At 40.9% G+C, this 27552-nt stretch overlaps 1 protein-coding gene across 1 annotated transcript in view; it reads right to left on the bottom strand.

Annotated features, from left to right (window-relative positions):
- Window positions 1-6097: 6097 nt before the first annotated feature.
- Window positions 6098-27552, bottom strand: part of CD82 (CD82 molecule) — a 91869-nt gene continuing 70414 nt past the window's right edge. Inside the window, exons 6-9 of the mRNA XM_060764360.2 lie at window positions 17420-17527; window positions 10715-10897; window positions 9548-9631; window positions 6098-8444 (exon numbers count right to left, since the gene is read on the bottom strand). Coding sequence (XP_060620343.1) covers window positions 8367-8444; window positions 9548-9631; window positions 10715-10897; window positions 17420-17527 — 453 coding nt within the window. The 3' untranslated portion in view covers window positions 6098-8366. The remainder of the gene's footprint in view (window positions 8445-9547; window positions 9632-10714; window positions 10898-17419; window positions 17528-27552) is intronic.

Genomic DNA, 27552 nt, shown 5'->3' with positions numbered 1-27552 from the left:
AATTGTCTCTCACACCAGAAGTGACTTGCAGTTTCTCAAGTCACTCCTGACATGAAAAAAGACAAACCTTTGATGCTGAGAGAATGTGACTTCCTCAAGGTCATCCAGTGGGTTTCATCACCGAGTCGGTTTTCAAACCCTGGTTTTCTGGAGTTGTAGTCCAATGCTCAAACCTCTACATTGCAGAGTTCGCTCCTCACCTTATATTTAAATTAATTTTGATAGTTTTGGGTCAGCTCTCCAATATGTAAAAATCATTTTGAATTCTGTTCCTGAGGTCTGTGACTCTATAGCACACTTTCCTGTCTTTTTGTCATTTATAAGACAACAGGTAGATTTTGAGATGAAAACTACCTAACATTGCCAAGTCCAGAGCTTGTGAGTGAAGGACAGGGAGGATGAGGACAATTTATGGTAGAAGGGGAAATCTGGTTGGACTTCAATTCCCAGCAGCCTTAGCCAACATAACTAATGATGAGGAATGCTCAAAGTTGCAGTCCGGCAACATCTGGAGGCAGGCCCGTAGCCAGGATTTTGATTCGGGGGGGGGGGGGGGGGGCTGAGTCTGAGTGAAAGAGTGTCTACCCTAGCAAACCTTTTGTATCGTTACCCCAATACCCCCATGCATATGGGATATATTGAGCATGGTGATCAGATCATGATATGAATAAACATAACAGTTTAAATAATGTACCAGTAAGGCCTTTTCGCGGACCACCATGAGAATTTCGGGGGTGGGGGTGGGGCTGAAGCCCCTCAAGCTTCCCCCCCCCCCCCCCGGCTACATGCCTGTCTGGAGGACTTAATGCTTTCCAACTCCCTGTGATATGGTTTTTGAAGGGGAAGTTCAACAGGGCTGCTCTTAATGTAGATTGCTTTGACCTTTCTGGAGAAATGATTGCAAGGAAAGCAACTTTATCCTAGATCTTACTGGTAATGCATTCCAGATCAAGGGTGGGGTGGGGTGGGGGTCAAGGGATAAATGGAAGACGGAGAGTAGCACGATCCCACCCAAGTCGAAACTCATCACGCCAACAGCAGTTCAGCAACATTGCAGACAGTGCATTATGAACAAGGTCATGGCCAATTTAGACATACAGAGACAGCCCAGCCAGAGCTATAAACAGCTTTTGTTTTTAGAAACAACCATGCAAAAAAGAAAGGAAAAAGTCAGATGTCATTTTTTAAAGAAAACTAACTACCCTGACTTTTCTAAGTATGCAGCAAGACCATCTCCCTCCCTCTTCTGACTCATGAGACCTAATGGGATATTATGTCATTTCTAGACACAGTGACCAAAGATGAACCCACTCAATCATCTGGATGCATGCATTCTCCATAACTAGCTGCACAGTCAGCTCGGACATAAATCAGGAAATTGAAATCACACTGAATTTCATAATGATCTGGGTCGTTAAAGAACAATCAATCATACAGATCTTGAAATGTGAGCAAATGTATCCTAACTGGAGAATGCAACAGCTTCCATCTGCTTAAAGAAACTTGATCTGTGTCCTAAAGTATCAGTCTGCATTTGTATATGTTTAACACCAAAGAAATGCAACAGCTTGCTTTCTGTTGTTAGGCTTATGGGTCTTTGTGGATAATCAAGCATATATGAAAACAGGCACCTAAGAAAGTGGTCCTACCTTGATGGCATTTCTTATATGGGATTCTCTCCATATTGCTTCCACCACCTCCTCACCTCCAGCTGCTTGACAGGAAAAGTTACTGCAGCTGCAAGCTGTTTTGTGCAAACTCAACAGGCTAAATTGGCTCTGAAATATCCGTGAATTTAAAAAAAAAATAGGAAAGGTTGTATTGAGGATAGCAGCAGTGGACTGTATATCAATGTCTGCAGTTATGAAGTTTCCACACCTATTAAAATTTGTATTGATACAGTGTGATGCTGAATATTCTTGCAGTTTTGTGTATGTTCTTGGAATTGCCCTTTTAATTGCCCTCTTTTCAAACTATATTAAAAGTTACATTGATGAAATGCAATTTTGAATACTCTTCCATAAAGTCCTTATACACATTCTTGGAATTGCTCTTTTGTCCTTACAGTGTTTACAAGCCACATTAAAAGTTGCATCAATAAAGTCTGTGTATCTGTGTGTAAATTCCTGGAATCACTCTTTTTTCTCATAGTCTTTGGAAACCATAATTTTGACACTCTTACACAAAATATGTATATGTGGGAGACTGGAATCTTGGATGGCTCACAAAACCCTAATCAAAGCTCTGTTGATCTTTTAAAACAGCAGAATTGTAAGATAGTGGGACTGTTGAAAATGAGTGACATGGCACCAGAGCAGTGGTTCTCAATCTGTGGGTCCCCAGATGTTTGGCCTTCAACTCTCAGAAAATTTAACAGCTGATAAACTGACTGGGATTTCTGGGAGTTGTAAGCCAAAACACCTGGGGACTCACAGGTTGAGAACCACTGCACCAGAGTGATGAGACAGATTCCCAACACCCATGAATAAATACACACTTGTACTCATGTGGCATATTCCCTGAGCCTTGTAAAGTTTTTCCACCTAGACAATATATCTTAAGACTTTATTCATGAGAGATTCTGGAAGAGGATATTAGAACAAATAAATAGGTTATTCAATGTATATTTGTACATTGGGCCAGGACTGTTGGAAATTGGAACGTTGGGACTACAAACGCTGAAGAAAGAAGACCAACAAATTTTGACGGCGATGGTTAAAGCTGCCCATGCTGTAATAGCATTGGAATGGAAGGATAAGAAAAAATGCTCAATGGACAGATTGAACAAATACACTTATGAATAAGTACAATCGGATATTATGGAAATACAACAAGACATACTATGGTCTATAAAAATACAAAGAATCAAAGAGAACTGGTTAAGATATGTGAAATGGGTTGAAGAAGGGAAAGCTTATGATCAGACAAAGGAGAAAATGGACGGAATCCTGGACTGGCTGCACTTAAAAAAATGCTTTGTTGTAAAGTTGGAGGGAGGGGGAGGGGGAAAAAGGGTGCAAAAATGTAATGGTTTATGGATGTATATAAAGTAAGTTTATTTTGACGGATTAGATAGATACCATTAAAATAAAAAACATTTTAAAAACTTTATTCATGAAAGTTAGATTTTGCTTTTCTGACAAAAAAATAACAAAATCTATAGTGAAATATAAATAAAATGAATATAATTAAAATACATGTAAATGTTTAAAAGTTAAACACAGCAGAGAAGCAGCAGTCTCTTTTGATTATAATCTCCATTAGAAATCAACGCCTGTTGAAGAAAAATGTCTTTGCCTTCTGGAAGAACAGGAAAGGATAGCCAAAGAAGTTTCAAACTCCTGCAGTGACACATGAAGGAAACATAGAAGACACTGGAATGTAATGGTCTGGGAATTATGTCCTCTGGATGCACCGTAAAAGGTGAGAATTTAGGAATAGCTATTCCCAACTAAGTAAGTAGCAACATCTGAAACCTTACTACCCCAACTCACTGTTGTTGTGATCCCCCTATCTCACACCCTGCTTGAATTACTATTCCATAACTGGTGGTAAGCAGGAAGATTGAGAGATACATCTGTGTCAGGACACAGACCATTGGCTTTACTGGCCAAAACCATATTGTATTTCAACAGCCTATGTCATTAGTTTGTGTCTCTGATCCTTCCCCAGCCACGAGCCAGAGAAAGGATTTGCAGAGGGGATATGACAACAAAACCACGAGACCTGCAGTGAGCTGCATTAGAGTTCTACTTTCTGGACAACTTAGGATATTCGCTATTACATATAACCCCTTTGTAAACCCTAAATATCTGTGTGCACACTTGTAGCAGTTGTACGTATATGAGACTAATTGGTCCAGAAATGTTTAAATTAAAACAAAACAGCATCATCCTCTCAAAACTCCATATTCATGGTGTTGGAAAGAGCTTTAGAGGGCAGGTAATGTGCACAACAGATTCTGCAATGCAGAATGCAACTCCATTATCATTGAAACACAACTGTCTAGACAGTTCAGTTGCAAACACTTTTCGCAACACTTTAAAGTCTCACAATGCTCTTAGACCCCCCTGTCTCACTTTTTATTATTTTATTCCAGGTGAATAACTGCTTTCAATGTGCCCCACGGCATCTACAGGAATAGCTGTAATACTAAAAGCACACCCTCCCTGACCCCTGGAAAATAGCCATATATCTCTATATGGAATCTAGAAGAATTGTTGCCACTTTACTATGCAAAAGGAAGATTTTTAGATATTTAATGTCTGTGAGGACTTATTTAAAATGAAAGCTTGGAGAAACATTTACGGTGGCTAAGATTTGAGCAGAGAAACATGTGAGCCCACCAGTCATTTATATAAAAATATGGGAAGTGTACACAAATTAACAATATAATCTGGGAAGAAATCACGCACATTATCCTGTTAATATGTAAACTCTTCTGGTTAACAGACTTCATTCTCAGAGAACCGAGCTCTACCATGTTCTGACTAGGAGTGCCAGGATTTGATATTGCGCTACCACCCTCTAGTGGCCTACTATTAGAAAAGCATTCCAACGACAGACAATATTACATTTATGACTGTCTTATAGTTCAATGTCTTGGTCAGATTCCTTCTTTTTGTTTTTTTATACAAAAGTTTAAAGAAGAGGTGTTTTTCTTTAATCAATTACTATCTTCTGTAAGTTGTCCAAAACGTACACATTTTTATGTCTGGTTCAGACATTACTTCTGAATAGGCAATAGCACATGGCCCCAACATCCATGTATATTCCATCCATCAACTTCATGTATCGAGCATCATACATAAAAAGTAGGTGCTAGAAACAATATCATATGAAAGCTTACTGCCACAACCTGGGGATCACAACCAGATACAGTGAAGACATCTGCCCTTGCACTTTGCTACTCTGCTGCTGAGTACGCATGCCCAGTGTGGAATACATCTCACCACGTTAAAACAGTGCATATGGCTCTTAATGAAACATGCCACATTATCACAGGATATCTATGCCCAACACTGCTGGAGAAATTATACCTTTTAGCTGGTATTGAACTGTCTGACATCAGTCAGGAAGTAGCAGCCAGTAATGAAAGGACTAACTGACATCTCTGGCCCATCCTCTATTTGGATATTAGCCAGAAAGGCAACACCTTAAATCAAGAAATAGCTTAATAAGATCTATAGAGATACTTGCAGGAACACCTCAGCGAGCGAGAGTCCAAAAGTGGAATGCCAAAAGCCGGAACTAGAAACCTCCATCAGTGGCTGATACTGAATGAGAAACTCCCCTCTGGGCACAGAGAAGACTGGGTGACCTGGAAGGCACTGAACAAGTTGTGCTGTGGCACCATGAGAGGCACAGCTAATCTTAAGAAATGGGGCTTCAAAGTGGAGTTCACAGCATGTGAGTGTGGAGAAAAGCAAACCACAGACCACTTAACTACAAGGCAGCCTGAGTTCTGCCACATGCACAATGGAGGACCTTCTCACAGCAAAACCAGTGGCACTCCAAGTGGCCAGCTTCTGGTCAAAGGTCATTTAGTATAATGCCAACTTTTTAACTTTGTTTGTGGGTTGTATTGTTTATTATATCTGTAGTCTCAATTCACTTCTGACATGATAAATATTATATATGTATCAAGCAAGAAAGTCCAAAGAAAATTCTACATACAGCTGCTTGTTACATATCACTGCAACTGAATTTTTGGCTTGCTTAGATTTCCTAGCCATGCAGAAGTTTGTACATGCCTTCAGCTGGACAGATATAGAGGCCCTCTTCAGGCAAAAAAATGGGTACCTGATATAGGAAAGTTGGGGTGGAAATAGAAAGATTGTGGGGGCACTGAAGTGTGGCCCACAGTCCCCTTCATGCCGTGCTTAAGGCATAATTTTATGGTTTAAGCAAATCCATAACCCCCAATATACAAACTAGTTCTGTTTTTGAAAAGAAGGTATAAGCAAAAATGTATTGTGTTAGTTTCTATATTGCAGAGTCTCATTGGTTTTCTTAACATCGTTCTTTTTTTTAAACAAATCTTCTAACTCAATTCAAAAACATTCAAAAGTAGAAAGATACAGAATCTGCAAGCATTTTTTTTTAAGCAAATATTTTTATTACTGAAACACCCACCCATTATTTGTTTAAATCTGTACATGCATTTCTTCCATTTGGAAGAGGTTTCTAAAAACAGGAAGAAATCCAGAATGGGCTCAGCTTTGCTTCTGTTCTGAGCTGAATCCAAGAGAACAAGAACCATCGCATAAACAGCTTTTCAGTGAAGCAGCTTATCAAATGAAGCACAAGAGGTGAATATAAAACCTAACTTTACAATCAGTTAAAAAAAAAACACCAGGCTTGAGGGAGGAAAAATAAAGAGCAAAATTTAAACACTCACTTCCAAGAAAATCCCTTTTTCCAACCTGATTTGCCAGAACCAGAAGGGGAAAGGAAGCTAATGATGGATCAAACATTTTCCATGACTTACCCATTCTTCTTACTTCAATATATTCTAGCATGATAAATTCTTAAAAAGTGACAATTTCTTGCATTTATTACAACCACTTTGCAACTCAAGAAAGAGTAGCATGAGTACTGTGGATAAACATATATATTGAAAGAGAGAACATTTTCTTCACAGTTACCTCTAGAATTACTACCATAGGACTGTTGAATTCTTCACTCAGGGCAAATTGTCTGATTTTCTTCCATGTTGTACCAGGATTCCAGCTACAGTGCACAGGCTTACCAACCTGCATGCTGGAGGAGGCTTATGAAAGAATATGATCATTTATCCAGATTTAAGGATTTCCATATCTGCTTTCTTAAAGTGGAAGCTCTCCTTACAAGAGTCACTGCTATATGGTCAGTTGCTGATTGAAACGTGATCCCTAATTTCCCATAGGTATTTCTCTCTTCCTAAGGAATTCTGTTTGCAGGACTGTACTGCCCTCTCTGCAATCACTCCACAAAGAGAACTTGCTACAGCTGCTAGGTTCAAAAGCTTCTCCATTAAAGAGAATATCATAGGAGACATATGTCTCTGGATCTGCTGGCAACTGCAGCAATTTCCAAGACAAGGTGCAAAACAACAGGGAAGATTCACTGCTTTTATCAGCAAAGGGAATCTAATGCTCCAGAAGTGCTGCCCACCATCCACAGTACAAGACATCAACTCTAGAGATCCTTTCACCATGACAGAGAATAGAACTACAATAAGAATCATACGGGGACAAAATATATAATCTCAATTACTGCTTCTATAAAAGTTGGCAACCCAAGAACATATACTGGTGAACCTGTGCAGACTCACCCATGCTATACACATGCAGTTTCTAAAGTAGTGGTTCTCTACCTGTGGGTCCTCAGGTGTTTTGGCCTACAGCTCCCAGAAATTTCAGCCCATTCACCAGATGTTAGGATTTTTGGAAATTGAAGGCCAAAACATCTGAGGACCCACAGGTTGAGAACCACTGCTCTAAAGTGTATCCAAGAAAAAGAAAGGAGGAAGTATGTGGCAGAGAAGAAAGAAATTCAACATTCCCAATGGGCCACACACCCTTTGACCCTAGGATAGCGGATGTAATCTTAAAGCTTGTGTCTGGATCAATACTTAACCTGACTAATGTCAACCATTGAGCAGTTGGTGACTGAAGATCTTTGCTCTGTGTGTGTGTGATGGGAAAAATATAGCCAACAATGCAAAAGCAATTTCAAGAGACAACTCAATAGATTCAAAGAAGTGACAACAAACCAGGCAGCGAGACATCAGATTAACTAGACTAGTGGTTCTCGCCTGTGGGTCCCCAGATATTGTTGGGACTACAATTCCCACTAACCCTAACTATCAGCTGTGGGAGTTGTTATCTAATAACATCTGGGAACACAAGACTGAGAACCAGAGAAAAGATTCTCCTTTCTACCATGTATGTATTCACAAGAAAACCCCAAGCCAACGAAAGTACCCACAGCCCTGGAAAAGAATTAGTTATGTACACATATCAATGGAAGCAAAGAGCTTCAAAACAAGAGGGGAAAAGAAGTATTCTGAGACATCTCACAATGGTCAGAAGTGGATAAAAATAAGAGGCTATCTCTAAGCATAGTGCTGGCAGTACAATTGCAGGGTATCACATGAGTAAAAGAAGATTTAAATGGCCTGCTTCATAGAAGAGTCAAAACTGACAAAGGGACTGGCCCAAGCCCCTGATCCCTTAGAGAATCCGTGTCTGCAGCACAGCCCAAATGATCTGCAGCAATGTTGGGTGTCAAAAGAGGAATGGTGAATGACGAAGACAGTCTGAGTATGAGAAGGAAGGAAATGTTGTGTTTGCTCTAGGGCCACTCGCTAGGCCAACAGTCTCTCAGTACTTGGGCACTTTGGTGTACTCTTCGGTGTGTATATTCTTGCAGAGGCAGATAGAGAGCACCATACCCAGGAGCTGTGGAAAAAGGAAAAAGGAGAAAAGATTAAGCAAATTATGGACAGAACACAGTCTTATAGTGAGTCCTGGAACTGAATCCTTTAACTCGCACCCATAACCAGGGCCAACCCAAGACATTTCACTGCCTGAAATATTCCAAATACAATGAGAAGGATATATAGATATAGATATATAGTAATTTTTTAAACAAAAATAAAAGAACTTGGAAGATTATTTGAATCTGTGGGGTTGGGGGTTAAATCAGTACAGAAAGAAAAAAAAACCCCACTCCTTCCTAATATTTGGCAGTCTTTCAGTGAGAAAAAAAGTACTGCTTAAGGAAATTACATGATTGACATCATGGTGGCAACATCACTAAAGACAGGATCTTCTGGCTATACAAGTAAGACAAAGACTTCAAAAGAGGTGTGAGAGAAATGATGGCCCTGAGAATATTAGTCTATATATTTTCCCCAGTTCAGGACTCAAGGGAAAAAAACAGACCTAACAAGATAAAGAGGAAACATTCAAAGGAATCCCAGTTACCACTACAGATGGGAAGGCCTGAAAAAAACCCCAGAAAAAATGGGAGAAAAAGAGGTTTCTTCTCATTTTTCCAAAGCCATTTTTTCCAGAAAAATTGGAAAAGAAATGTGTAAAAACAAAAAGTATCAGGAATCTTTCGTTAAGGTCTTCATGTTATATATTTTGAATACCATGTCACAGATATTTTATTTATCATTGGAAAGGAATATATTCTATACACTTTTCAATTTTTCCAGAAAAAAACAGCTTTGGGGAAAAAACGGGGGGGGGGGGGGGGGGGAGGGGGCGGACGACTGTTTTTCCCCCTATTTTTCTATTTTGTTTTCCAGGCTTTCTCATCTCAAGTTACCACACAATAGTTGCATGCCCCTGGAGGCAATAGGCAAATGGGGCTATTTATTTATTTACTTCTTACATGAATATGTAAGGAAGAGCATGTCAGCATCACCCCTTCTTTGTGTTTCTATCATTCCCTTCACTTTGGGAAGAAAAGTGGCTACACATGTAGGAGCTTTATGTGATTCAGAATCAGCCCAAGATATTGTATGTAAAACAAAAGGAAAAACAAAGCATACCTCAATGACAGCAACGCCTGTGCAGACACCAAGAATGATGCCAAGGTTCTCCTGTAACCAGTTCTGCACACCTTTCATACACCCCTGGGAAAAAAAGAAGTATAAAATGATGACTTGGATATGAATCCCCAAATGGGCAAAATGCCTGAGAACTAAAGCCAAAAGTAAAGCTTCTCTTTTGAAGACTGATTGTTTTAGATATGATCCACTGTCTTGTGCCACTAGTTAATCTAGCACAATGTACTCTACTCTGGATGTTTTTGGAATCACACAGACCATTCTTCATGTCTACTTGACAGGTGATACTTCTAAAATGGGAGATGCAAGGTCTACTGAAAGCTAAGGACTTTCTGAAAGCTAAGGAATCGCACTACTACTATGCAATGGAAATCTAAAACCATCTCCCGTGTTTCGTCTTAAAAACAGACCCCACAACTTTATCACACAGCATCTCCCTGCCCCATATCAACCCGCCTACCACAACAACCTTCAGCTTTGTTTGTATGGCATTCTGATGAAAAGCTCCTTAAAGCCTATTTTGTGCTGACCTGGTTAATAAACAATTATCTTAATATAGATTTTGATTTCTTTTTAAGAAGAGCTCTTGATTCTGGGCTGGTTGCTCTGGTAAATTAGGTGCATATAGAAAACAAGATCTAATGACGTGCATGTTCCGCTGTGCTTTTGAGTAGACAATTCCCCAGATAGCTAGGACCCCAAATTTTGTCCTCGCACTTTACTAGTGTACGGTACCCAGTTATAATACTCTATCTTATACTGCCCTTTATCTCTACTGCTGCCATATGACCTATGCACTTTATCCATCCATCAGCACTATCCTCACAATTGTTTTTGCACCAGTCCGCCCAGCAACTGATCATTATCACAGAGCTCATTTATTATTGATTTGATGTTTTCCTTTTATATATTGTTATAACGTTATTGTTTATATAATTTAATGTGCTATATTTTAACCATGTTGATCAGGCTTGTTCCCATGTAAGCCCCCCTCAGTCCCTTTGGGGAGATGGAGGTGGGGTAAAAAATAAAGTTGTTGTTGTTATTGTTCTATCACAGCAGGACAGAAACATGGACAGTCATTTGTTGACATTTTCCAACCCAACTGGAGTTTCCAAAGGGGACTCTACTGATTTATGGCACACTCACCTGCTTTCTAACTGGCCAGCCCTCAAATGTGGTGGTGTTGGAAGTGTTTTCCAAAGGGCAGAAGCCCACCTCTGAGTCAACTGATTCATTGCTACAAGAGCAAGGGTAGGATGTCTCATTTTTCTCCTGGAGAATTGTATTGTTTTTCCAATTTTCTGGTCCGACCCATCCGCAACAAGATAGCTATAAAAAAAAATCATAAGAATCAATACATCACAGTATAATTTTGCTTGTATGAGTTGTTCTTGAGTTTGCTATATTTTTCCAATATTCTGTTTAATTTATTGGAGCGCTTTTCAAATACACACCTCCTTTTGATACAATTCTCAGGGAAATTTATAATTAAAATGTTAACAGATTAGCTGAAAAGAAGGAAATAAGATACCCAAGAGAAAAGAGGAACAATTAAAAGCAATAACAAGAAAGTGTTATAATGAGGAAGGTTATCCAATTTGGATGGGTTTGGGTTACAAAGCTAATGACCATAGAGGAACAATATCGGCATTCAAACATATGAGCTCCCATCTTCCATCTAAAGTGGTACAGCCCAGACACGGGATGTTGCTCAGGGATGGAAAAAGTATGGACCTTTGGGGGTTAGTGAACTTGAATACTCATCATCCCTCACTATGTTTTTAAGGGCTGATGCAGTTAAATAACATTTGGAGCACCATACTCTCATTATGCCAGCTGGTTGCCTCAGAGAAAAAAAGAAGACAGAAATTTTTATTTAGTTGCTGCCTCAATAATAATAATAATAATAATAATAATAATAATACAATGGTTTTAATTCTTCTCTCCCACCTCAAGACTATTTTGTTTCACTTCTACAAGTCATGGTAAAATCCAAGTTGCTCAACACTTTATTGATAAAGCTTCCTCTGTGGAGCTGTAAACAATAATTCTATTTAACATACATTCAATTTATACAGCTTATCTTGCTTGTAGAAAGATTACTTCCTCAAAGATTCAGCAATGTCTATAATATAATATTACTGGCTGCTGAGAAAGACATGAAAAAACAAAACTTCCAAGTCTTTATGCTACACAGCAGCTGAATTCCTCTTAATGTCTGTAACAAATGTAACAAACTAGGATCTGTTACTTGGGAGTGGGTTGCCTCTGTTCTGGTTAGATCATTTATTTGGTCCTCCAGTTGTTTCAGACTTTAACTCCTAGAATCCCTAGCCAAGTTGGTGAATGAACAGGAATTCTGGAAGCTGAAGTTCAAAAAATCTGGAAGATTATTTAGGAAATGTTGCCCTAGAGGTGCTTTGAAGCAAGCTCATCTCACAGCTCTTAACGTCAGCTGTACTGCAATGCTAGGAGAGAGGTTGACTTAATGTCCACCTCCAAGACATCTCCATGTAGGCAAAGTCTATCAAGGATGCTATATACAAAATTGAGCTGTTTCACTTGGAGCAATTATTCATGCATACATTTTACAACCGACACAAAACTCTCCATAGATTATTAGCATGTTGCATATTTGTAAAATGTATATGCTGCCCATCCCTGTAATGATTGTGGTAGTTAACAATAACATTGCTTCTGCTGTTGTTGTTGATGCTCCATGTCTTCACGGTAACTTTGTAGTTATCCTTGCATAGGGTTTTCTTGAAAGGTTTGCTACTGAACCAACATTCAAACCACTGCACCACATTAGATCTTTGAAAGTAATATACAAAGTGAAAAAGGTAATAATAAACCTTGCAATTGAAATACAAATAATTAACAACCGAAACCATCACAAAACATATACATCAACTAAATAATAGACAATAAAATATATCAAATAATTGTGCCCTATTAAAATTGTGTGGGGAGGCCTATGAAAATAATAATAGGCTTTAAACATCATAACCACAACTTTGAATTGCGCTGGAAAACAAACTGACAGCCAGTGAAGCTGCTCTAACATGGGGCTGTGTGATCCAGTTGTACACTTTCATTTGCAGAAGGAGTTATAAAAGGTTTGAATCGCAACTGACAGAAACATACCATTGGCAAAATTTATTCAGCTAGTTGGTATCCAGCATCAGTCCAATGCTCTGAATTTCCAGAATGGTGGCCATTGTAAATGTTATCAGGGAAATAACAATAGTTGTTCAGTTTAATGCCAAGTCAGACTAGTTTCTTAGCACATTAGTGCAAAGTATCAATAACAGTAAATCTCCAAAAGATGGAGCTCTTGTATTCATCTCCTTTTTCAACAGTTAGCTGAACTGTGGAATAAGCAGAGCTTGGAAAACTTTTAGCCACAACTCTCATTGGCCTTACTGATTGTGGGATTGTGGGAGTTCTATTCCAAAGAGTAACAATCCCAAACTCTGGAAATCAATGACAGGGAGAATACTTTGCATTTGTGGAGAAAGGCAAACTAGCATCCAGATGGGCTGTCATAATTTATACCAATTAACTGGCTGGGTTGCTGTGAGTTTTCCAGGCTCTATGGCCATGTTCCAGAAGAATTCTCTCCTGACGTTTCACCCACATCTATGGCAGGCATCCTCAGAGCTTGTGAGATTTGTTGGAAATTAGTCAAGTGGGATTTATATATCTGTGGAATGTCAAGGGTGGGAGAAGGAACTCTTGCCTGTTTGAGGCAGATGTGAGTGCTGCAACTGATGGCTTGATTAGCATTGAATAGCCTTGCTGCTTCAAGGCTTGGCTGCTTCCTGCCTGGGGTAATCTTTTGTTGGGAAGTGATTACCTGTCCCCGATTGTTCCTTGTCTGGAATTTCCCCGTTTTTGAGTGTTGTTCTTTCTTTACTATCCTGATTTTTGAATTTTTAAATACTGGTAGGCAGATTTTGTTCACTTTCATTAATTGGCTGGTAAATTAATTTGAAGGACTATTATTGGGAAGCAAGTACTAACTACATCAGTAGTTCCCAACCTGTGGTCTGTGGGCCACCAGTGGTCTGCAAGAAAACTAAAATACGGACCACTAGCTGGCCTCGCGAAACCCTCTTATAGTGCTGTATAAATAAATTTTAAATATGGTTTTCTGTGGGCGAGCAGATGGTGACTTCTGGATGGCATATGTTCTGTATCAGAAACTAGAGTGATGTGGTCTAGCCAATGCAATTTTCTGAATCAGCACCCCAAACAACCAAACCGAATCTAAAGCTGACCACAAACTAATCTGTAACCTTTTTACTATTAATGCTGGAGAATGGTCCCTGATCAAAGTGGTCCTTGGTCAACAAAAGGTTGGGAATCACTGAACTACACAAATCAACTGCAAAGCCATTGAAGTCTAACAATCAAGCCACAGTTTGGTTGCTATGAATATGCTTCATGTATGGAAGCCTCTTCAACTTCTTTTTTTGCTGGTTTTCATAAACTATAATTTTCATTTCTGGGTTGGAAGCAACCTATGGCTTTTGCATATTAGGATAAAGATAACTATTCTTTTAAGCTGATTAGCTTCTTTTGTAGCTTTTCTCAAATTGGACCTGCATTTTCCCGATCATTTGTAATTTGAGAATGAGAGTCACAAGCACTAACTTTATGACTCTGATTGCAAATGATGAAGGTCTGGTATCAGTGGACAAAAGTTCTAACATACATATGCAATGAAAGCTTGAGAGTTTAGAGGATTTTACTGTGAGCCTGGAGAAGTTCAGATTGTATTGGCAACAAGAGTAGAGAAAGTGAATTTCTGGTGTTTCTGGTGTGACTGGCATGTAACTTGAACCAGGACAATGGTTTGGTGACTACCCTCAGTACCAAGACCTAATCTACATAGTTTAAATGGAACTTACTTGAAGAGACTTAGTTACAGAGATTATTTTAGTCACAAGAATAAAAAAAACCCTGTATAAACAGTATGAAAAAGCATTCAGACCAGTCAAAATAACTACATATTCAAGTATAGCTATTTCATGCTATTTTAATTGTTGTGATACCATTTTATGAAATCCTGGGATTTGCCATTTTCTGAGGTACTTAGCACCCTCTGCTGCTTTGGCTCAGGGAAATACTGGGAGTCTCTATTAGAGAGCACCAAGTATTTCACTAAACTACACATCCCAGGATTCTGTGGAATTGGGATTTGGTAACTAAAGTGGTATCAAAATATAGTTTGTAGTGCAATTAACACTGTGTGTCTGTCAACAACCAAAGAAAAAATAGATATACACCCACACAACCTAATCTCAAATGGTACTGCCAAAATGGGCTGAAAAGTACCAAAAAAGGCAATGAGTTAGAAGAGGTTATTTTGCAGATATTCATCAGGATGACTGTATGCTGCCTTAGAACTAGATGTTTTCTGGGAACTGAGTGGGTATCAGAGTAGATAAAGAACTGAGATCTGACTTCAGAAAGAATCACTTCAGCATCTTCTCTATCAAGCACACTTTCTGAGATAGGAAGTGAATAAGTTCAGGCTTGATTTCCTCTTTGGCATAATATTTGATCATTTTGGAAATTCATGGTATTCATAACTTTTCTCCAGCACGTTTCAAATGCATTGATCGTCTTCTGGTCAGCTTTCTTCACTGTCCAGGCCTGAAGGATACCAAATAATGGCAGAAGAACAAACTATCCTCATCCAAACATCAACTTCGAGATTATTTCTTTATTTATTTCCTATATTTCTATCCCGCCCTTTTCACCCTCAAGGGGGGACTCAGGGCGGCCTCGCGAAAGCATCATAGGATGCTGAACATCATAAAAACAATCAACAATCAGCAATGCATAAAAATATTAAAAAACAGTAATTAAACAATAGATTAAAAGCACGCCTGTTAAAACCAGAATCCAAAATCCAATCCAAGGTCTAGTCCGGATCAATTCATTATCCCAAAAGCAATACCTTAGGATTAATATGAAAAGTACAAAGACATATGTTTTCAGCAGCAGAGCTAGATGTAACAAACAAGGATCAATATATCCAGGTAAGATTTCCAGAGCTTTCCTCATATTAATATTCTGTCCTTAGTTATTCAAAAGCCCCGTTCATAAGGGCTGGCCCCTCCATATAGGAGCTGTCCTTAAACTGACAAGAGACTGAGCAAGAGAAGGTGTGGAAATACATTGACTTAGACTTACAAACCGGAAACCTAGTTTTCATAGTGCAGGCCGAAAGCAGCAGGATTAAAGAAGCTAACCCCCAAATGAACTCAGCTCTTAATTCCAATTCACAGGTTACATAAACCATTGAGAACTTTAGCCTACTGACCTGTCTTGCACAAAGATCTAAGCCAGGCCGGCACAGCTTGTGACCTACCAGGCCTGCTTATGGAGATCACAAATCATGGATGTCAACCCAAATGCCCTCTTTCTGCAAGTTTCCTGCCAGCCAAATCCCATGATCCATAAGAAACTTCAAACGCACAGAGGGGATACACCAAACATCTGACAAATCAGATGGCGAGGCATGTTCAGCTTGGTGAGTCCCAAGTTCTGCAGAAAACTTTTGCCACGGAACCAGATGGCAGTCGATACTTTCTGCCTTCTGAAATTAACTCTCCAGTTGCAGAATATTTAAATAAATGAGTTCCAATATACCCAGAAGTGAAAAAGTAGGCCTGTTAACCCTCAAAATCAATATCTACATTTAAGCACCTTACTCTAAAAGAGTAAACATCTTCCAGCATAACAAATAATATTCAAAAGATGAGTTAGAATCACAGAACATGAAAATTCAGTCTTCAGCAGCAGAAAAGAAACAAAGGACTGCTTCACATACATTTTGCTGGATTTATAACTGCTTCATGATCTGGGGGCAATCCATGCTACTCTTCAACCCCACACATTTCTTATGCAGAAGTCTCCTTCATTAGAACTGGCACCTCTTCATCAGGGCTGCTTGCTGTCATTTGCAAAACCATGGTGCTCAATACAGGCATTCATGTTCATGCAAATGGTGGTGGCCATATGTACAATCTCTATCCCCATCAGTTCATAAATCTGGTGCCTTCTAGCTTTAAGCTCAGTGGTAGATTTGTGGTCCCAAATAGAAACCACTGGCTTATGTACCAACCTACATTAAAAATACGACATAGGTTGCTCCTGAAGTATTGTAAAAGATCTATCTGCCTGTGGGGCTAAACCAATGATGGGAAATAATGCATGGGAGTCATAATTAGAGAGCTGGTATACAATCAATAAATATATACAAGTGGAACACATATATACAAATATGCTTTCTTAAAAGTGTTACTATGCAGACATATGATGGCTTTCATTTTGCAGCTCTCAGAATAGTTTTCTTGTGTAGGTTGTGCACATGCTAGTGTCCTTTCATAATTGTCCTCGCATAACAGAAAACACATATGCCATCTCTAGAGCCAAGGTAATCACAACTGCCAACAGGTGAAAAGAAGAGATGCAAGTAAACAATAAATTAGGTGAAATGGATCTAGTTCAGCATTTGCAAAGTTCACAGCGCTACATAGGGGAAGCAAAAGATAGTCTTATCACAGCATGTCAATTCATTACTAAGACCCCACTTTAAACTGCAAAATGTTATGTTTTGTTTCAAGTATAATTGGAAAGTGGTGTGTAACGATCATGTGAGGACACTACTTTACAATTCACTTCCACCAAAACATACCCCTTGTAGTAAATTAATACTATTATTCAAATGGCAGTATTAATTGATAAATTTATGTTAGTTGACATAACAACAATGCTTTCTGAGCAAGTACTAATATTACACCCTTTATCGCCAACATTTGCATGGCAACTTACCTGTGTCTGGACATAATCCCATGCAGTCTCAAGGTTCCTATTGCTTTCATCATAAGGGTTGTAATTCTGGATGAGGTTACCAACAATCTCTGACATTTCTGTTTTGAGCTGATGAAGAAGACACAAACAAGCTTAAGTACTGATTTTTCAACATTTATAAAAAAAAACCTACTCACTGCTGAACACTACAAAGAGAAGCATATACTATGTAAGAACTTCAAAAGAGGCAGATGTCTATGGTTTTTGTTTCACCATGATAATCAAGACATATTATGGTTGCCAGTCCCTCTCCAAGCACATTCTACTTCACTTTCCATGTCCTTTTCCCAAGGAAGGACCAATGGACAATGTAGTTGGGGGGGGGGGGGGGGGGTGTCACCTATTTTGCAGATGTTCAAGGCACCAGAATCCTCACATCCTACTGCTTTTCCCAAGTGAAAGACAAATGGAGATTCATTTGAAGGTATTTTGAACACTCTCGGGCAATGGCATCCAACCCTCTCCATCCCCTTAGCTCTGCATGACCAAGTCTCTCCAAGCACTATGGTCACACCGCTGCCAACAAAACCCCAGAGTTCCTCCAAATGTGGACAGTCGTACAGATTAAAAAAAGATTCTCCAGCTTTGTGGATTCAAATTTTGGACAAATACTAGCTAACTGTCATATTCAATCTTCTGGTGGCACCTCTCTGACTATGGTGAGTATAACCATTGGATTTTATTTAAAATAAATTATTAAGATTCATATTAATCCAAAGAACAAACCTAGCTTACATTTTAGCCAGCACAAAACATGGGTTCTTGTCTTTTGTGTTCTCATCAATATGTGTGAGCTTGGGTTCTACCTTTGTTTCACAGGGAATTTTTAAAGGAAATTTCAACCTATAGTAGTCTAAATTTAACTTGCTCCATCATAAAATCAACCCAATGCACAATGGGCCTTGTCCGTTGCGGTAAACAAGTTCACTGCTTCCATAGAAGGAAAAACCTATTGTTTGACAACAGCATTCCTCTATGCCAAGGGAGTCATAAGATACTGTGTACAGTTCTGATTGCTGCAGAGCTGCAAATGTGCAGAAAAGGGTCTGCCAAAATGACAAACGGTTATAGAAACTTTCACACACAAAAAAGGTACAATTGTTAGGACTGCTGCTTAGCTTTGAAAAAACAGCAAGCAAGGAGAGCAAGGATGGTGCACAGTGTGAATATTTTATTTGGGCTTGTGAAAGTTTTCTCCCTGTTTCATAATATTAGACTCCAGTGTCACTTGCTGAAACCAAATGGCACTGAAAAAGCACTCAATCTCACAGCACACAGTTGAACTATGGAATTTGCTCCCACAAAATGCAATGATGGCCATCAACTTGGGTTGTGGTGGCTATATTTTGCTTCCAGTATCGGAGGCTGTATGCTTCCGTAGGCCAGTTTCTGGGGAATATGTGTTTGTGTTCATGTCCTGCTGTGAGTTTCCCATTTCCATCTGGTTGACTACTGTGAAAATAGAATGCTAGACTAGGTATGTTTGTGGTCTGATGAAGCATTGCTCCTCTTATGTTTGTGCACAAAGAGGCTGCCCTTTGTTAGCAATGCACTTGGTTCACAGGTTTCTTCAACCCTTTGCGTCCCAGTCTCACACTGACATTTATTCCAGTAAACAGATTTCTCTACCCCTGAGCTCATTAAGTCAGATGACTAATTGCTCTTAACTATCGAGCCAGCATGTTCCTATTTAAGGAAAGCTCTTCTTCCAATTCTTCAAAACTAACTGAACAATTCAACAGTCCAATGCAAACAGAGAACCAGGTAGTGGTGAAAGAGTTGCTACCCTCAGCGACTTTTCACAATTAGACAAAATTTCCAAATGCAATCTTTAGCATTTGGGGATTTGCTCACAGCCTTGATAAACCTTCCACTTTGCCTAGGCAGACAACTGAGCAATATGAATTTACCGTGCAGACTGTTTCACAGTAAAGCTGCTCTGAAGGAAGCTACAACATCTGCTCATGAATTCCTACTAGCAAAGCAATTGGATGGAAGGAAATTATACAGTAGCTCCCACTCCCCACCTTCTTATCATCACAGCTGACATCTAGCCCTCTTGGCACTCCATTTGTGTAGCTAACCCCCCCCCCCCCCCCCAATGAGGGTGAAAGGGATGAGAAGCGAAGCAACTTGACCTGGTTCCTGCTGCTAACGTGATTGGTCTTGGCTGCCTTTGTCACAAGTCATAGAAGGCAGTAAGCCAAGGGGCTTTTGTTCTCCTTCGCTGTGTGGTGGGAAGAGAAGAGTGGTTTCTTTTGCAGGCAAATCTAAAAATGCTGTTTTCAAAAATGTCAGTGGGAAATGGTGTTCCCCACCCAGTTTAAAGTATAATGCTCAGTATGATTGTTTAAGCATGGCTGACCATGGATTACTTTGTGGTTGGGTTCACCAGAGTTTAGTCCCTCAAATCTATTTTTCAACTGTTATCGTCGAATCATGTGAATTAGAATAGGGTATTGAACTACAAAAGAGTGCCATTTCCACATAACTCGAGCCAGTTTCCACTCTCTTACACACAGATGCTCCTCATGCTTGGACAGGTGACATGTTTTCCACATGGATGAAGTCCTGTCTCTTCTAATTAAGTACTGTCATAGATGGGACTTGCTTCCTTTAACAAGTATAAATATTCCATCAACCACATCCCTTATGTACTAGCTCAGAGCTTTCCAAACTCTGTGTTACAACATGTTAGTGTGTTAGCTGAAGCATGTAGGTATATTACACAAATGCAATAAGAAATGACAAAAATCTTGGAAACGTATATTTCCTTACAAATCTTAAAAATATAAATTAAAGGTTTTCATGAAATATGTTGTGTTCTCATGCATTTTGTCATTACAATTTATATAAGTTCCATATTTCTAATAAGGGGTTGGTTCAACCTCCTGTTTGCTAGTAAAACTGAATTACTATGTCACAAAATGATACATGTCTAAAAAGTGTACCAGCAATATTAAGTGTTTGGAAAACTCAACACTAGCTACCATGGTGAATTTCTAAAAGTGTATCTCTTTGACACACACACACACACACATCTCTAGTGCAAAGTCTCTTTAAGTAATTTGGCTTATAGTTCTCTTTAAAAAACTTTTAAAAAACCCCTTCCGTTAAACAAAGAACATACATTGTGTTATGCGTACGAACTTTGTACCTGCACATTTCCTCTCCCACCCAACTTCATGGGCTCATATTTTCCTGGCTTCCTATACTTATTTTCATTTATTTGCCATATTTATACCCCACCCTTCTCAACCCTGAAAGAGACTCAAGGCAGCTTTACACATAGGCAACTATTTGATGCCTTAAAACAGCATACAATTAAAATAAACATTTTAAGATAGAATTTAAAACACATTAAAACATATAAATCATTACGTTCACTCTTAACCATGCTATAACTTCCTATAGGTTTAGAACCACATTGTTGTGTTGCTTCAGTAGAAATGGAACAAGAAATCACAGCAATAGATATACATGGAACTTCAAGTTTTTACAATTTTATCATCCAGATAATGTGGAGTTCTGAAAAAAAGGAAGTGCTCCTAATGGTGAGTTGAAAGAATTAGATCCAGTATTTTAATGAACACCTAAGCAGTGGGGTACTTATTGGTGGCAGAATAACTTGGGAGCATATGTTTTGGATTGTAACTTGTAGAATCCCTTCAACCAGAATGGCTATGATGAGCTGGGGGATTCTGGGAGCTACAATCCAAGATAACGTCTACTCTCTGGATGATATTTAACAGAGCAAAAATATAAGTGCGGAGAAAGTTCAACTAACCATGAGCAGGTCCTTCCTGTAATATGGAGCTATTAAAGTGAAGAAAGATGGCACCCAGACCTAACCCAGCCCACAGAGATTCCTCATCTGGGCCAAAAAGAATTCACAGAAGCCTCTTTCTAGAGATTTATTCCACACACTCTTCTAACCAGAAAAGTCAATAAGTGAACCCTGCTTATCCTCTCTTCAGCAATATTAGTTAGATTCTTGGTCTGACTTTACCTGTCCCCTCAACAATTACCAAAAAAGAAAGTGACTGAGTGTGGGTCTAGAAAGCAATGAAATTTCAGGGCTCAAGCAGAGCAGAGCTTTTAGAAGGTACTAGGTATTCCCTGACATGCAGCGTGGTGTAGAGGTTAGAGTGTTGAACTCGGACACAAGAAGACTAGGGTTTGTATCCCTGCTGGCCATGGAAATGCATGGGATGATGCTGGGCAAATCACATTTTCAAAGGAAGAATTCTGAACAAATTCTGCCAAGAAAACACCTTGACAGGTTTGGCTTAGGGTTGCCCTATGTCAGAAATGTCTTGCCGATAACAGCAGCAGCAGCAACGTGCTATTTTATGCATTAATTTGATAACCCAACAAGTTATTACATCCCAGTTCCTGCAGGCTACTCAAGTCATTCACTGAGTTGCTTGCTAAAAACAAGTACCATTACTTTTGCTACTGTACTATTGAAAAATATAAGAAAGAGCTCTCTGGTTCCTCCAAACAGTCAATTCACTTCTTTCAACAAAGTGCAAAAAAATCACAAAGCAATCCTGTCCAATGATTGCATGAGGAACTCATGTGATCTTTCCCCTAGACTCAGACTGAGACAGAAAGCACACTTGGTAATCTGTAACAGACATGCCTTCTGCTAATAAACAAATAAATAATAATCATGGCTATCATAGGAGAAAATGACCTTGATTCATTACTGCAGAAAGGAACTACTGTAAACTCATTAGAAAAACATGTCCCACAGCAAGCTTAGCCTGTGTCATTCTGATCCCAACTGGAGAAAATACAAAGCAGGTAAAACTGGCTACATTTAGTCAGCCAAGAGCCAATGGCATTTAATAAGGCAACTTGGCATCATTTGGGCTATAGAGGAGACCTGTTTCTGTACTCAGTCATTGTTTCTCACTCCTTTTCTATAGGATACTGCCAACAGGTAGACATTTCAGAAAATGCTAGCCTACTTTCTTTTTCCTAGTTCATGTCAGTGGAAGCAGACCCCGCCCCCTGAACTACTCAAGCCCAAAAACTGTCAAACTAGCAAAATGCCAACCTATCTCATAAACTGTGTATAATACAAATGCCTGGGTTACTGTCTCATGGCCCCAATTATAAAGTCAGCTAGAAACAGGGGAAAAGTTTCATAATTTCCTCTTGACAAGAGCCTGTGCACTTTGGAAAGTGACATAGAGGTCAATGTTTCTGTTTAGAGCTAGCTTACTGGATTACAAGTCAAAGTTCAAGAGCTTCTGTTTCTATTTCTGGTTCCTTTGTCTTCATGTCTTCACAGTTATCTGTTGACATGTTGTGATACCCCAAATTTCATAGGGCTTTCTTAGGCAAGGAATACTCAGAAGTGGCTCTTCCATTTCCTTCCTCTGAAAGAACATGGCATTCGTTGGCAGTCTCCCAACCAAGTACTAACCAGAGCTGACTCTGCTTAGCTTCCAGGATCAGACAGGATTTGGTGCCTTTGGGATATATTTAGGTACTTGTAATAAATATGTCAAGTTAGGTATCTCTTAAAACTTCCATATGGACACATAGTTAAAATAACTCAAATCATGTAGTACTACAGGGGAGCTTTGAGTGGAGAGACCTGGGTTCAAATGTCAGTTTATAACATTAAGATTATATGAGATTAACACCCATACATAGAGAGTTAGCTCACAGAGAATTTAACTCCAAGAGAGTGGAATGCTAGTAGAAACCCTGTGGAGAATTCTACAATTCATGAGTCTATCCACTCATGGAACATAGTTGGAAGGTATAACATTTTCAAGACAAGTCTCATAGATGGTAGGTAAAAAAACCTAATACTAAATATAGACATCTGTAATAAAGCCTTTGTTTGAAAGCTAGAATTTAATTATGGTACAAACTAAAGGAACATTGCCTTTTCCCCATATTAACACACTGAGCTGTGGAATGTTGTGACTCAGACCTGTGGAAGAAAGAAGGGGATAAGGATGACTTTCTCTTGTAGCAGACAGAATTTTAGCTGGAAGTGAGCCCAAGTGGGGAGTACAGATTGGTGTGCCAGATTTTTCCTGCCAAGAGGAGCTCTGTGGTGTTTCCAAAGTTGCTTCCCTACTATATGCAGGAAAAAAACCCCTAAGCTTCCTGACCGACCCCTGTTACTAGAGCAACCCTGCAGCAACATCTGCACATATGGGTCTCTATCTTTACCACATGGAGGAAAATATGACAAATGAAATGAAAATGAAAAGTTCTGCAAAAGAGGAAGGGAAGGGAGACTAGTTTCACAGAACCTCTTAAGGCCTACTGCACTTCAAAGACTTTCGAGACAGAGAAAGAAAATGCTCAGAAAACAGCAGTAATAAATGAGTTTACTCACGATAAAGAAAATCTATTGCTGCTGAAAGGAATAGCATGTGGTGGCTCCCTGCCTTTCAAATTAAATTAGGAAATTAAATTAGTACTCTCTCTTCAGGCCTTCCAGGTGAGTCTAAAAACATGGCTCTTCAGACAGGCCTTTGATCCTGAGTAATCCATGGCCAGTGTGATCAGTCATTGGTAGTACTGGCCTGCACTTTGTAGGAATTTTAGGAATTTTATAATTTTCAATTTTTTATAATTTTATTAATTAGATTTTTATGCACTGTTATACTTATGTCATAGTATTTATACTTACGTATTGTTGTCTGCATGTGGCACTTGAGAGTGCTTCTGTGAGTCACCCCAAGTCTCTTTGGGGAGATGGTGACAGGGTACAAATAAAGATGATGATGATGATGATTATTATTATTAAGTTCTCCCGGGATTGACTAATCTCTTACTTTTGCCTTCCTTCTCAGAGAAGAGAATGGCTCCATTTTCAACAAGAGTTAAGTACAAGGCTTGCATTGACCTGTGGATAATTCAACCTCACTTTGGGAGTTGATTTTTTTAGCTAAAGTCTCTAGACTTATACATGAGTATATAGGGGGTTGTTTGTAAATTGTTGGCCATTGAGCCTAAAATCTCACAAAAGACTATCTGCATTCTTCCAGGTTTAAATATACAGTGGTAATTGGTGTATGCAATCTGCCTGTGTTTCCAGTTCTATCATTTCTGTTGCTATTGTGAAGGAGTGGTTAATCTGCTGCCACCAATTGTAAAGAAGACCGTTTTAATGCCACCGAATGCCACCAAATGTGAAGTTGCGAGTGGTAAAACACCCACTGCCACCTAATCTATGAGAGAAGCCGGGCAACGATCTATATCAACCTAGGAGCTATCTTATAAAGGGACTGTGAATTACAGAAGGCTTTGTTTCAGTGATAGCGTAGCGCAGGGGTCCTCAAACTTTTTAAACAGGGGGCCAGTTCACTGTCCCTCAGACCATTGGAGGGCCGGACTATAGTTAAAGTAATACATGTAATAACAATAGAGAAAAGACTGACTGGGGAAGGGGGTGAGAGAGAGAGAATGGGAATGGGTGTTAGAAAAAGTGGGAAAATGAGGTGAAAGGGTGATATCTGGAAAAGCACAACAGATTAGGGTGGGAAGGGGGCAACTGGGGAAGGAGGAAAGATTGAGATGGAAAAGGGGGTCTGGAAACTAGGAAAGGTTGGGATACAAAGGGAGGCTCAGGCTGGAAAGTGGGAAACTGCAGTGGGAAAGGGGGCAAGACTGAAATGGGAAAGAGAGGCTGGAACCTGGGAGAGGCTGGGATGGAAAGTGGAGTGAGAGGGACTGGGGAATGGGGGTAGTAAAGACTGGGATAGGAAGGGGTAAACTAGAAAAAGGGAATACTGGGGTGGGAAAGGGGTGCTAGAAAAGTGGGGGGGGGACTGAGGTGGGAAGGGAGGAAGGTGTTGTCTGGCTCAGCCAAGGAGAGAAAAGCCTGGGGTCGCCTTCTCCTCCTCTCCCCCATCCCCAGAAGGGAGACCTGGAAAGCAGGGGGGCAGCTGCTTGATTGTGGGAGGGGGCTCTCCTCCACACTTCCATTCCCCTCCCCACTTTCCAGGTCTCCCTTCTGGTGGGCAGAAGGGAGAGAGGAGGCGACCCCAGGTAGCTGGTGGATCACGGGAGGGAAATGGAAGCACTGAGGAGACTCCCCCTCCCGCGATTCACCAGCTCCCTACCTGCCTGGTTGGCCAACTGGAGAAGGAGGAGGAAGAAAAGAAGAAACGGCAGCAGCACCCTTTCTCCTCTTCTTCCTCTTCTTCCTTCTCGAGAGCCAATTGGAGGAGGAGGAAGGAGAAGGAGAAGGGGCGCTGCTGGGTTTCTTCTCTTCTTCCTCTTCTTCCTCTTCAATGGCCAGTTGGAGGAGGGGGAGGAGAAAGGCAGCAGTGGCCTTCTCCTCTTCTTCCTCCTCCTTCCTCCAACTGGCCATCGAAGTGGAAGAGGAAAAAGAGAAGAAGTTGCAGCAGCGCCCCTTCTCCTCTTCTTCTTCCTCATCCTCCTCCTCGATGGCCAGCTGAAACAGGAGGAGGAAAAAGAGAAGGAGAAGGGGCGCTGCTGTGTTTCTTCTCTTCTTCCTCCTCCTCTTCAATGGCCATTTGGAGGAGAGGGAGGAGAAAGGCAGCAGCAGCCCTTCTCCTCTTCCTCCTCCTTCCTCCAATTGGTCATCGAAAAGGAAGAGGGGGGAGAAGAGAAGAAACTGCAGCAACACCCCTTCTCCTCTTCTTCCTCCTCCTCCTCTTCAATGGCCAGCTGGAACAGGAGGCGGAAGAAGAGGAGAAGGGGCGCTACTGCGTTTCTTCTCTTCTTCCTCCTCTTCCTCTTCAATGGTCAGTTGGAGGAGGGGAGGAGAAAGGCAGCAGCGGCCCTTCTCCTCTTCTTCCTCCTTCCTCCAACTGGCCATCCAAGAGGAAGAGGGGGAAGAAGAGACGAAACTGCAGCAACACCCCTTCTCCTCTTCTTCCTCCTCCTCGATGGCCAACTGGAACAGGAGGAGGAAGAAGAGGAGGAGAAGGGGCGCTGCTGTGTTTCTTCTCTTTTTCCTCCTCTTCCTCTTCAATGGCCAGTTGGAGGAGGCGGGGGGAGAAAGGCAGCAGCGGCCCTTCTCCTCTTCTTCCTCCTCCTTCCTCCAACTGGCCATGGAAGAGGAAAAGGAGGAAGAAGAGAAGAAACTGCAGCAACACCTCTTCTCCTCTTCCTCCTTGATGGCCAGCTGGAACAGGAGGAGGAAGAAGAAGAGGAGAAGGGGCGCTGCTGCGTTTCTTCTCTTCTTCCTCCTCTTCCTCTTCAATGGTCAGTTGGAGGAGGGGAGGAGAAAGGCAGCAGCGGCCCTTCTCCTCTTCTTCCTCCTCCTTCCTCCAACTGGCCATCGAAGAGGAAGAGGGGGAAGAAGAGACGAAACTGCAGCAACACCCCTTCTCCTCTTCTTCCTCCTCCTCGATGGCCAACTGGAACAGGAGGAGGAGGAAGAGGAGGAGAAGGGGCGCTGCTGCGTTTCTTCTCTTTTTCCTCCTCTTCCTCTTCAATGGCCAGTTGGAGGGGGGGGAGAGAGAAAGGCAGCATCGGCCCTTCTCCTCTTCTTCCTCCTCCTTCCTCCAACTGGCCATGGAAGAGGAAAAGGAGGAAGAAGAGAAGAAACTGCAGCAACACCCCTTCTCCTCTTCCTCCTCCTCCTCCTTGATGGCCAGCTGGAACAGGAGGAGGAGGAAGAAGAGGAGGAGAAGGGGCGCTACTGCGTTTCTTCTCTTCTTCCTCCTCTTCCTCTTCAATGGTCAGTTGGAGGAGGGGAGGAGAAAGGCAGCATCGGCCCTTCTCCTCTTCTTCCTCCTCCTTCCTCCAACTGGCCATCGAAGAGGAAGAGAAGGAAGAAAGAAGAAACTGCAGCAACACCCCTCCTCCTCCTCCTCCTCGATGGCCAGCTGGAGAAGGAAGAGGAGAAGGGGCGCTGCTGCCTGAGCAGCGTAGATAAACGTCTGCTCCAACTCCCAGAGCAGGCAATGCTGCTAGACCAGCCCTGCGTGAGCTGCCTGCCGGAAGCTAAAGCCAGGAGGGCCGTGTGGAGAAGGGGAGCCCAGCTTTGCTTCTTCCTCCTCCCCAGCCTCCTGCTCCTCCTCCTCCTCCTCCAGACACCAGTGCCCAGCTCTCCCCCCCCCCCCCGGGCTTTGATGGCGCCC

This window comes from Anolis sagrei, chromosome 1 (assembly GCF_037176765.1).
Source record: "Anolis sagrei isolate rAnoSag1 chromosome 1, rAnoSag1.mat, whole genome shotgun sequence".
NCBI lineage: Eukaryota > Metazoa > Chordata > Lepidosauria > Squamata > Dactyloidae > Anolis > Anolis sagrei.
This window is presented reverse-complemented; position numbering and strand designations above follow the sequence as displayed.